Below are 13,471 nucleotides of genomic sequence, written 5' to 3'. Positions count from 1 at the left end.
TGATGCTACCAGTGACTAGTGCTTACATACATGCTCGGCATATGGATAGCATAAGTAGGTAAAGGAATTTTTTTTTTCTTCTTCATCTAAATATTTTTATAAATATACATATACAAATGTATTGCTATTCTGTAAATAATATATTAGATATAGGTGTAAATAATATCTACAATATATAGATACAAATAGTATATATAATATATAGGAGAACAATAACTTGGATTCAAGCTTCTGAGAGTTAAACACAACTGCATTACCAGCTAATGAGCACCAGAACAATGTTACATGTCCTAGTTGCTATTTTACCTTAATAAAGAAACATGACCTAAGGATTTTGTGCTTAGGCAAGTTCCGTGGTTGAAAAAGATCAATGCAGCTAGTGTGTGAAAAAAAAGCGAGGTTAAAAAATGCACTCTGGAACAACCAACGGTGATAGTGGATCAATAGCTACACCCTCCAGTGGTAAGAGTCAGTTGAAGTCTGTTGAACGCAAATAATGTCCAACTAAACAGGACAGCCAGTAGGACAAGCAGATTTTTTTTTAACTTTCTTTTTAGGACAAGTCACATCCTTTATTATTACTCTCTCCTATTTGACAAGTTCAAAAATATATTGCTTCAAATGAGCATTTTCACAAAGAATAATACCTCCCAAAATTTTTAAAATTTTAAATTTTGGAATTTAAATTGTACTGAGTATGAAATATTTTGTTTTTCTCAGTTTCTTATGAAAGAGGTAGATGCAGCTTTTTTTCATTTTTCTCGTAGACTATCATCAATGGAATGCTAAGCATTGATCCACTTTTAAGGATTTCTTATGACAAGGTTTTTTCCACAATATTTTTAACAGTATGCCCTACAGGTGTGCACATTGATTGTCCTAAACTACTTATACATATTTGTAAGGACAGCTTTAAGCTTTGTTATTTGTCTTGCACGGCCTCAGCAAAAGACTCCTCTTCAATTTGTATCTGAAACTTATTGACGAATATGCTATTTCAGCAACAGAACAGACTTCAGCCGCCAAGTATTTGCCAATTACTGAAAATGTGTTCTTCTCTAACCGATCAACCCATTAATTTAACATTCTATTAAGTAAGAATGGAACATCATTTTATTATCAATGTAATTTTCAATTAACTTACAGAATCCACTCATTCTGTAACTTGTTCTGCAGGAATGCAGGCATCAATGTCAGCAGCAAAAAATGAAGGATCAGTGCACAGATGAATGGAATTTTTGCGTCACTCTTTTTATCCTATTTATTACAGAAATTCTTTCTCTTCTAAGACAAATGCATATACAGAGATGATGGGCGACAATGAGAAGATGAGTCAGTGTGCCCTTGTAGCAAAGCCCAGTTGCATACTGGGCTGTATTACAAGCAGCATAGTCAGCACGTCAAGGGAAGTGTTTATTCCCCTCTATTTGGCACTTGGGAGACCACATCTAGATTACTGTATTTGGTTTTGGACACTGTAGTACAAGACATTGACATACTGGAGTAAGCCCAGTGAAGGGCCACCAAGATGATAAGGAGCCAGAGTGCATGACAAAGCAAGAAGAGGCTGAGAGAACTGGGTTTAATCAGTCTTAAGAAGAGAAGGCTAAGAGGAGTCTACACCTGGAATACAGAATGTGGAGACAGACTGTCCTCACTGATAGCACAAGAGGCAATAGACACAAGTTGGAAATCAGAAAATTCTAAGTAGACATAAAGAAAACCTTTTTAGCCCTAAGGGTGGTCAACTATTGGAACAGGTCGCCCATAAAGGTTGCAAAATCTCTTTCTTCAGAGAGATTCAAAACTAGACTGGCCAAGTCCCAGAGCAACCTGATGTAATTGTACCTGTTTTGAGTAGAGGGTTGGAATAAATGCCTTCCAGAAATGCCTTCCAACCTAAATTATTCTATGATTCTGTGCAGGCTCCACGGAGTACAAAATGCCATGTAAATATCATGGAAAAACATCAGCAGTGGATCTGTGTTTTAAGTTCTAATCAAATTTCCTTTATAAGTCCTACTTATTAATTCATCTAACTTTGGCAGAACTATTAGCCTGAAAATTCTTGTGCTTAATCCAGACTCTAACATATTTTAAAGCTGATATATTCATTCCTGAATTACAAGGTAGTTAAATGCTAGTATACATGCAATTCCTTCACAAAAAGGACAATTTCTGTTAACTTTCTTCAGGAAGCCTTTTCTCCACCAAAATTTCCTGCAGTCGTCATTACTATTAGAACTGGTAGGATAGAAAGACATGCTATAAATGGACAATGGTCTTTGCCACTGCATTTTCTGATCTAGGAAGATAAAGCAAGCCTAAATAACATGGAACCCAATTTACACAGATTGGGAGAACATATATATTTGCAGAATAGAACAAAAATGCCCATTCTTTTCTAAGAAGGAATGAGTGTTTTGGTGGAAATTATGAAAAAGATGAATAAAAGTCATTATACACATCACTATCAGGTACAAATAAGATCACTGAAATTATGATTTTGGTTAACTTACATGGAAGAGATATGAAATAAAAGTACTTCTTAGGTAAATCATTTTTACAAATAAACCATAGAAAATTCCATAGAAAAAGATAAGAAATGTTTTAATAGTACACCCACCTGGTTTTGTCAGTTTGAGGAGATTTGATTCAAGAGCACTTAGATTTTCTGTTGCTTTTTCCATTGCAGCTAAATGGGATGTCTTTGCAGAAGGGGTCTGAAATATCCAATACTTAGTTATGAAAACAGCTTTTACCTAACTAAAAACAGCAGGTCAATAGTAGAGTTTAGGTTAGTTCCCAAGTCTTCTAATTCTATATCTGATAATTTCATTAATACTGTCTTATTTCTCTTTACGAGTGAAACAAAATTGCTGTTCATAAATTTTTTAGTACGGCTTCAAAGACCTGGCTATGATTCATTCTTGACTGATCTCCAAGGGAGTCAGTGGAGTTGCTCTGCCACCAAATAAACTTTTAGGGAAGTCCCATATGCCTCTACAACAACATATTTGAACAGATTGTTTGACAAAATATGTTGTTTTCCAGAGAAAATAATCTTTTGCAGATTATTTACTGTCTACAGGAATCAAAATCTTCCTCTAGAAAGCAAGCTGTTCTTTTTTTCACTTCAGTAAAAATGTAATTTTCAGTCAGCCCTACTTGGCTCAAGATATTATATTGTTCCTATGATCTTAGATTCCTTTCTCTTTTTCAGTATGAACGTGTGAGCAGCTAACACAAACTCAGCAATAAACACTGGACAAAATTTTGTCCTGGATCCTATCAGTGTCCTACAAATTTTCTGACAGAAATCCTTCCCTGTAAGCTGATTGACTTTTTATCCCTCCCTTTAATATCTCTCAGTTTCATGCTCAGACTGCTTACTTTCTTCTTCTCTCATTATTCCTACTTTCTTACCTCTTTTTCAAATCTCCTCTCCAGTAAAATCTCTTCTAAAATTATTTAAAGAAAAAACAGACAGAAAAAGGATAGAGAATCATCATTTTACTGTGATTCTAAGTTGCGGGAAATCCTCACAACCTCCTGCATCTCTTTCTAATTTAAGTATTAAGGTCTTTGAGGTTGAAAGTTCCTCTTCCATTGAGAAATATATTTCAGTCTCCACAATTCCTAAGTCACTCTCTTATTATGACTCAGTTTCAACCATCTGCTACATAAAATGAGAGGCCAAGTTTCTATGCTATTTAGGATATTTTTGCACTTCTTTTTTCATACAATTCTTTAATTATTTTTTCTAATAAAGCATTCCTGGAAACTAAATGTGAAGAACAATGTGCTGATTTTGGCCAGGATAGAGTTAATTTTCTTCACAGTAGCTAGTGTGGGGCTGTGTTTTGGATTTGTGCTAAAACACTGTTGATAATATAGAGATGTTTTCGGTATTGCTGAGCAGTGCTGACACAGAGTCAAGGCCTTTTCTGCTTCTCACACCGCCCCACCAGTGAGGAGGCTGGGAAGTGACAGGAAGAAGCTGGGAAGGGACACAGCCGGGACCGCTGACCCCAATTGACCAAAGCAATATCCCATGCCATATGGTGTCATGCTCAGCAATAAAACCTGGGGGAAGAAGGAAGTTCCAGATGTTTGGAGTGATGACATTTGTCTTCCCAAGTAACCGTTACATGTGATGGAGCCCTGCTTTCCTGGGGATGCCTGAACACCTGCCTGCCCATGGGAAGGAGTGAATGAATTCCTTGTTTTGCTTTGCTTGGGTGTCCGGCTTTTGCTTTACTTATTGAACTGTCTTTATATCAATGCATGAGTTTTCTCATTTTTACCCTTTCAATTCTCTCCCTCATCCCACCATGGGGGAGTAAGCAAGCGGCTGTGTGGTGCTCAGTTGTCGGATGCGGTTAAACCACAACAATCAGTTAGGGATGCTTGTATAAATATCTGCAGAATCCTCATGGCTCTGAACTGTAATATTGCTAACCCCTCTCCAGTTCAACGAGACCCTGTACCCACTGCAATCTGCAACTGGTCTTAACAAAGATGGCTACAATTAAATAGAAGTCTCTCAACTGTACTGTGGGAACTCATATTCTACAAGGAAACTCTTATTCCATACAATCACTACTAAACCAGAAAGTTAATAAATGTAGTCTTCAAAATAATAGAATATAGTATTTAGAGAAAAGAAAAAGTAAAAATCAGAGAAATTACTTTAACAACTTTGTTAGTGTGTGTTTCTTCAGCTTTCATAGCTCCTGACAGGCAGGGTGAGGTTGTTGGCGAGGAATCCAACAATTTTTTCCCGTAGTTAACAATAATTACTGCTAGTTCATATTCTTTCCATGAACGTAGTACCTATTAAAGAATCATCTGTTATATATTTTTTTCATAACATGTAATGTTTCATTATTGTCTACTTATAATTGTCAAAATGCACAAATATTATAAATAGAAATTAATTATTCAATACTAAAGTTTCCTTTCATAAAAAATACAGGACTATAGACCTGTAAAATAATTGGAATTGCAGATATGTTATCTATGTGTTCTAATTCTGCTTAACCTATCCCTCAGAGAATAGAAAAATTTAACCAGATCGCTGTGATTGATTGACATTCTCCCTGTTCTCAGGCAGTACTGCTATCAAAGAATATAAAGGGTAACTAAATGATCCTCATTTACCTCTTTGATATCAAGTGCACATTTGAAAATCCCAACTGTATTAGTGAAAGGAGTGGTGAAATTTATTTTTTAAATTATGAAATTTATAAATGAGCAGTGTAGGGAATGTTTTTAGATGGTTTTATCTTCTTTAGATAGAGCTCTAAAGGCCAAAGTGCTTCTACAATATGCAAGGTAACTTCACATTAGGATGTTTGTCTTTAGGATACAAAATAAGTGTGTAGATTACTTTAGGATAAATACAGTACATGGCCTGACTGTAACTCAACAGAAAACTATATGCCATGGATTAATCAGAAGTATTTTCAATTCACCCATTCTGTTAGCTATTCTGTATGCTGTTCAGTTGAAATGCTATATCTAAGTATAAAAAAAAAAAATCAGCAGTACAAGCAGACAGTCATTTAGCTGGGGAATCCAACAACAAACACTATATCAAGGTTTCAGGGTTCCTAATAGGCTTTATTGGCCTTGATAGCCTCCACCTGGGCCCTCCTCCATGGGGCCAGGAGCTCCCTTTCAGCTCAGACCTGAGCCTACGGTCCCTGCCAGCTCTGGTGTGGCAGGAACGCTGGTCTCCAGTGTCCTCCAAGCCATGCTTGGGCCTGGCAATGGATCCACTGTTCTGGACACTTGACCCGTGGACTGACTCCCTCAGCTTGACCTCCAACTTCTCCCACCATGATGAAGCAGCCTGCTGGGCTGTGTCTGGCCCTAGCTACCCTCACGGATCTGATCCTGACCAGCAGATTGACTTCCCAGCTTCAGCTCAGACCTGCCTCATCACCACAAACTCACCTGATGATCTCAACTCCTGGTTGAACCCGACTGCCAGATGCTGCCCTGCCAGCCATGGCATTGCCCTCAGCTCCTGGCTGCCCAGCCCTTGCCATGCCCTGACACTGCCCTCACAGCCATGAAATAATTGATTAATACGAAGAAAATTACAACGCTAAGGCTTAAAATACTCATCTTTATAGAAAGAATGAAAACTGGGCCTTCCTGCAGTGTACTTTTAAGGATATTTGACACTGATCTGGTCTTGAGGTGAGCACAGAGATCAGATCCTATAAAGACCGGGGTAAGGGATTAGCAACACTGGGGAATCCCTCAAAGCATCAGCCACAGCTCAGCTTCAGTATGAGCTCTTAGCTGGGGTGTACTCAAAGCTAGAGGAAAGCCGACTTTTTCAGCACCATACATTTATCATGGCGGGTGCTTTAGCATGTCTCTATACCTGAGGAAAAAAACCTACTGGTACCACGTCTCTCCTTATCTTACTAAATAGATTGAGTATCTGAATCATAAATGTGATCTACAGATATGTATTATGGTTAAAAGTCAAGGTGTTTATGTTCCTGCCAGCATGTGGGACTAAACAGTATAAAGTCTCTTGTATCTAATTAGCAAATAAGCCAGATATGCTAAACTGATTAAAACTATAAATATGGAATATTTGCAGTAAATAAACTTTTAAATTTATATATTACATATAGGCTTTATTGAAAATAGTACTACCTTAAATGTAAAAATACACACAATGATATAAAATGCAGATTTCATGTCATGGACTGATAGTTACAGTCTATTTTCTGAACAAATGAAAATTCTCAATTCTATGAAAAAGTCAAAATGTCATTATTATATAAAATGCCCTGATACAAAGATACTAACAAATATTTCTATACCTTTACTGTTTAAGACTGCTGGTTCTCTAAGATATCACTCTGAAGGTCAGCTTACAAAATCTTTTTTTTTTTCTCTAAATGACAAGAGCTATATCTTAAACCAGGCTGTAAGCACAATAATACACACCATACCTTTGCTGTATAAAATGAAGTACAGGCTATCATATGCTGAATACTCTCATAACATCCTGCCTGCCTCCTCTGCAAAGTAGCACTTGGAATTTCTTGAAGGACAGTCAAACACTTAATGAGGATCTGTAAATACAAGGTTTAAAACAAAGTTTGGAGTCTGCAACACACAAGTTTGTACCTCCGTACAGCCTGTTGTATTTGATGGTGAACTTTAAAAATACTTTGATATCTAACAGGTAGGATGAAATGATAGCTCTACAAAAGCCAATAATAAATTTCCATTGAATTTAACAGTGTCAAGACTTCAACCACAGCCCTTTGGAATAAATGACATGTTCACATAAAATCACAGATATTAAATTACAGATACATGACGGATATTTTTGCTGATTTAATTAACATGAAATCAAAGAATGCTTAATTCAGTGAGATGACATACTCTAGCAGAGGAATGCTTAAAAATATATTGAGCTGGTCAGAATTTTAAATGAAAGAAAAATGTTTCCAGTATGCTCTAAACATAAAAGACTTCTTTCTCCCATTTTTTTTCTATCAGACATGAAAAGAACATGCAAATAAAGTATTTCTCCCTTTCATTAGGAAATCTGAAACAGGAGCCATTTCCAGTGGCTAGCTGTGCCTTTAGTAGGTCATCACAGCCAACGACTTCTTAAGCAAGAGGTTATCCTTGTATGTAAATAGATTTTTTTTTCTAAACACTCCTAAAAACTTCTCAGGGCCCTGAGTGCCCCAATAGTCGTTCCCTGAGCAGCCCCACTTGGGCCCTCCTCTCACACCTTCTGCCCAGGGGCCCAGGAGTCCCAATCAAGCTCAGACACAAGCCTTCAGTCCCTGCTTGAGCTATGATATTGGTGTGCTGGTCTTCAGTTCTGTCTCCTGGATGGACCTTGGATCTCTGTTGAAGCCTTGTCTCCAATCTCTGGCTCCAACTCATGCAGCTCCTTTTTCTCCTGGATGGACCCTGGGCCAGCCCAATGACTTCACCTTCTCTGGACTCCCAGTGGATCCTCTTACCAACACCCTGCTCTGTCTGCCATGATCAGATGCTGCTAGTGTGTGCCTTGCCTGCACTACAGTCACCTCATCCTTCGTCATTGAGCGAACATGCTCTTACTGCTGCTCCCTGACAAAACTACCTAATTACGGGAAAAAAAGTTGCATGTTTCTACTGTATCCTTGCTGAATCTAAAAAACATGTCTGCTGCTTCAGAAATGGCAGGAAAGGATTCAGGTACTCTGTTTTCAAAGAGAAAGTGCTTGCTTCTGGAAAGGAGCACATGCCTGAAAACTAGAGACTGAATTATTAAAACATCGAATAACATTTTTTTTTTGAGAAGAAAACTGTATATGAAGTAAACATTCCAAAAAAAAAGCCATAGGCAAATGCTGCTTTTCTTTCCTCAAAATTGCCATGTGCATTCAAGTGGAAGTTACATCGTAGATTCTACTATAGTTTAAAAATAATCCTGAAGAAACAATCAATATTCTGCAGTTACTTTAGCATATCTGAGAGCAAAATCTGTGCAGCTGACACTGAACATATATGCATTGGGTACACATAAAACCATAAAAGGCTTTTTTTTCAGCAGCTACTAAGAACTTGAAGCCTAGATATTTAGCTCTCCCACTGTATACTCCATTATAAGTTTAATTTGAATCACTATAACTGCAGGACTTGGATGCCAGCTGCTTTGTCTTAAAATGCTCTCACCTGAACTACTGGCACTGAAGAAATCTTGTGATAAATAATTGGAGCAAGGAGACCATAACATTGTACAACAGACTGCAGGGTGTAACTTGCATCATTCAACCAATTGCTAAGTTCAATTGCCACAGTCATCCTTTCACATTCTGCTAATCTAGCAACCTGTAAAAGAAAAACACATTTTGATTCAAACATTAATTCTGTTGTTTTAAATCATTTGAGAGTGAAAGACAACAGATGTTATTGCAGTTTAAAAAGCAGTGTAAGCAGCAAGTAAGATAAAATTTTAATAATTAATTTACATTGACACCTGTTAGAAGTATTTAAACAATTGCAACATTATTCATTATTCTAAAGGAAATTATTGTTCTTGACCTAATTGTGCCCTCTGAATTTACCCATATAATTTACAAAGCCTGGTTAACAACCTCAACCTATGTGGAGTGGAAATTTCACATGCTAACCTCTCAGAGTAGGTAAGGGGAGGATAACAATTCCTTCCATTCCCTTCCAGTTATCTGCTGCAGTCCTTGTGTGTGTGAGCAGATCCAGTAAAGTCACTGAGTAATCGACTGCTCACATTTTTACGAGACAAGTACTTCAGCAAAGAAAGAATGGAATAGGAATGTAGTAATACAGGAGGCAAAGACTGACTATCCAAATAAAAAAATAAAGTTTTCTGTGTCATTAACATGCCATTATACTATAAGAAAGTCTGAAATAATATAAAAGAAGCTTAGTATATTAAAGCCATGAAACCCTGCTAGAAGTTCAATGTTAATGAAAATATACGTATTAAATAGCAGAAATGTTTAAAATCAAAAATCCAAGGTGCATCTTAGTAGAACAAAAATAACAATGATTATACTATACTTCTTTCTTAAATTATAGTCTACCACCACGGAAGTCAAGGAAAATACCTTCTCAGCTGGAATCAGTGTGCTTTGGATTAGGCAATAACTGATTCAGAAACCATCTTTGCACCAGGATGCAAAATAACCAACAGCTACTAAAATACTTCAGAAAGGAAGACCAGGTGACTCACAGAAAATGACATTCTGTAAGTAGGATTAGTATATTGCAGCATTTATCTTGCCATGATGAAATAAAGCTGATCTAAAAGTAAACTCAAATCCAGTATATTATTTTAAGCCACACATACCTGTTCCTTATAAAGTATCTCATTGGAACAGATGGAATCACAGAAGAGTGCTCCTTCCATGACATTAATGTCACAGACAGCAAATATGTTCCTCAGAAAGAGATGCAAGGTAATAGGAGAAGTCTGAGATACAGCTTCAAAACATAACCTACAAAATAAAAAAGCAAAAGAAAGGTAAAAGCATGTTAATGATGCTTCAGATATCACATGCCTGAAACTGCATTATATTAAAATGCAATCTTCAATTTTAAAATGATGGACAAAAACGATTACTGTAGCTACTTCTGGAAATAAGATTTATACATAAAATTGAAAAAATTGCTTAACATTTCTAACATAAAATAAATAAAAGGGATGAGACTGCTTTTCAAATTGTTGTCCACCTTCTACTATCCTAAGACAGCTTTTCCTTAATTGTTTCATCTAATCCAGTGAAACTTACTTTGAACTTTCTTTCAAAAACTGGGATGCTACAGCTTATTTAACTGTCTCCTTTTACACATAGTTTTTCTGTATTCTGACAATGATGCATGCAGTTGTGAAGTCCATTACTAAGTATTAGTAACAGACTCCTTTTCATCACTGATGTCTTGTATTGCAAGTCTCAAAAGAATCTCTTTTCTTCTGCCTGCTTTTTTGTTGTTGAACTTTTTTTTCTTCCCTGGGGGTAGGGGGGCATTTGTCCTTGTTATACATTTTTTTAATATTTTTCTTACAGGAAAAATCCTATAATTTTGAAGTATAAGAACTCAATTCTTCCTCCTCCTCGACTGTATTTCCTAAGAGAGACTGAAACTCAAGACGGAGGATCAAATAGACACATTCGCGTACTTGACATTACCAAGATACCAACAGGGCTTCCGGCTGGAAACAAGAAGTTTCCTTTCCTTCCAGCTCCCTCTACTGTCTCTTTAAGTCCTATGTCCTTTCAAGCTAGTCCGCCTAATTTCTTAGCTACAATCCGTAAAACTGAAACTGCCTTATTTCAGGTCTGATACTGCAGCTTTGAGAATCTTCTATATTAATTGTAAAAAAAAAAAAAAAAAAAAAAAAAAAATTAGGCTTGGACATAACTGCCAGAAAAGCAAAATCCCTGAAACTGCCTTGCACAGCTCTTTAACATTTTCCATCTTCATCTGAAAGTAGCTTCATTCAAATGTTATCTCTAGAGCTGTATGTGTTTAAAAAAAAAAAAAGAATTGATTAGGAAAAAAGATTAATGAAAAACAGGTGCAAAAAAAAAGCACAATGACCAGACTTGCATTCCTGCTTTGTTGCCTAGGCCAGGGACAGATTTAAAACATCCACATATTCATGAAATAGGATGTCTAGTGATTATCTGCCTGCATCAATGCAGTCCACAGGCTGCCTGTAAATCCCCAACGCTCTTATGGCATGTAACATCAAGACCCTCGGTCAATTTGTATGCCTGGTATCAGACACATGGTGGCACTTGAAGGACAGACAGGATATACGCCAGTGGTCTGGCTGAGCCCCAAATAACAAGCAGTACGCTTGGACACATTACTTTCTCCTGTAACAGGATTGAAAGCACACACAAGCCTACACTATCTGATTGCATCCAAATAGCATTACCGTGAGAAAACCGCGGGCTCTGATGCAAGTGTATCAAAACAATATAGAGAAAATGCTAGCTACATTATATGTCTCAGAATAGCTGACTACCAGTTATTCTGTCTGTAAAGTGGAAATGGCAGCATTCTGCCAAAACTTTCAGGAAATCCCCCTAATATCTATTTCTTGAAACAAAGATCTTTCTTTATTTATTTCTTCTTGACTTCTTGAAACATTCAGAACTATTAACACACATGCAATAAGGTTGCTTCTTGTCATTATGTTTTCAAGACTAAGCCAGTCTGTCAAACTGAAACCGAGATGCTGCATAACTTCTTCATACCTCCTACACAAGATTGCAAACACTTTCCTAATGAAAGAATTAGCCTAAAAAGAATTCTGCAGAGTGAAGATGATGATTTGTGTTCACTTATATTGGATGTTAATGCATTATCAAATTATAAGCAGCTGACTAACATTTAAAACTATTATTTTTTATTATAGTATTTTATGTCTATTATTTTATACAAGTCTCTTTCTTTTATCTGGGGATTAATTAAGTTTTGATTTATTTTTGCATTTAGATCTATTGAATTTCAGTGAATGTAACCACAAAATTTCTAGCTGGGCTTTGTTATCATGAACAATGTATAATATTATGGTAGAACATTTGAAATTTCTTTTTAAAAGAATGATTTTAAAATATATCTTCTAAAGCACTTTATTATACTCAAAGATTATTGGCAGATTTATATAGCCACCCCAAAACAAAATTAGAAAGCATTTACCCATTTTGGGTGGTGTTCTTGACAAAATTTTCACAATTTCTGAACTTTACTGCTCCCTTAACTGGAAAGTCAAGAACCCAGTGCATATTACTTATTTTGCGTATGAAAATGCATCACACAGAATTAATAGCCACTTTATAAAAGTTTCCCAATTATCTTAAGAAAACAATCATTGTAAAGAATTAGGTGTGTAAATGCTAGCAGTTCCATAAATAACAAAAATCCTCTGCTAATTATAAACCACTATATTTTTATAACACATTTCACACCTTTTTTTTCAGAATGTTTTTCATTTCACAAGTCTGAACAAAATTTCACAACCTGGTACTCTTTAAAATAAAATGTGCACATCTATAATTAATTATTATTTTAATTTTGTTTTCACCAGTTACCTTTTTTCAGATATAGTCAAATTGCTACTTGCAGAAATAACAGCTGCATTGGCAGGCAGTGGAGAAGAATTTGAAACAAAATAATCCCACATTGGTGAAAATGCTTTTCTGGCTAATGTATAGTTGCCAGTCTGATAGGCTACCTACAAAAAAAAAAAAAAACACCAAAAAAAAATTTACCAAGTTTCCATGTTCATCAAATAACCAAGACAAATATGATTATAGTATAAAGAAAGGTTTTAAAACTCCCCCTCAACATGTAAATTTACAATTTCTGTAAGAATATTCTGACATATTTTAATAAAACATATGTAGTAGCAATCTGATTCTACTAATACTAGTTTGCCTTCAGAATTAGCATCAGAGAAGGCAAAAGAGTTTCTTGAGTGTTAACCAAGGATCTAACAGCCCATTGTGGAATACTTTACAGGTATTGTGCTGCAGTTTTTCAAGGCATATAAATTCATCTAGGTTCATTTTACTTCTGCTAATACTTCAGAATGCCCTGCTGCTCTGGATAACAAGATGTAAATGGAGCCGCACAAGCAGGCATAAACCTGGAAGATTTTAGGAAATCTTCTAACTGTTCCCCATGATCTCATCAATAGGGCTAGACAATTTCACTTTTCTCCATGCCACAATCTGTTTTAAATTTCCTTTATTAAGAACACAGAAAATTATAATAAAGGTCTGACAGAGCCTTTGTGGTCTTCCACAAGACACTACAAAAATAATTTCAATATGAAAATGGTTGGATTTGATACCTGGTAAGTTCAATCACATTTTTCATCCCATAGTGTCATGACTAATAAGATGATGTCTAGCACTTGGTCTCAATCACAAAA

At 36.1% G+C, this 13,471-nt stretch overlaps 1 protein-coding gene across 1 annotated transcript in view; it reads right to left on the bottom strand.

The window, feature by feature from the left end:
• CFAP54 (cilia and flagella associated protein 54) overlaps positions 1 to 13,471 on the bottom strand; it is a 123,303-nt gene that overhangs the window by 64,008 nt on the left and 45,824 nt on the right. Inside the window, 6 exon segments of the mRNA XM_068401872.1 lie at positions 2,627 to 2,723; positions 4,702 to 4,836; positions 6,984 to 7,106; positions 8,716 to 8,871; positions 9,872 to 10,019; positions 12,627 to 12,769. Coding sequence (XP_068257973.1) covers positions 2,627 to 2,723; positions 4,702 to 4,836; positions 6,984 to 7,106; positions 8,716 to 8,871; positions 9,872 to 10,019; positions 12,627 to 12,769 — 802 coding nt within the window.

The sequence above is a fragment of the Nyctibius grandis genome, chromosome 5 (assembly GCF_013368605.1).
Source record: "Nyctibius grandis isolate bNycGra1 chromosome 5, bNycGra1.pri, whole genome shotgun sequence".
NCBI classification, from domain to species: Eukaryota; Metazoa; Chordata; class Aves; order Nyctibiiformes; family Nyctibiidae; genus Nyctibius; species Nyctibius grandis.
The sequence above is the reverse complement of the archived record's forward strand: the minus strand, read 5'-3'. Positions and strand labels throughout refer to the sequence as shown.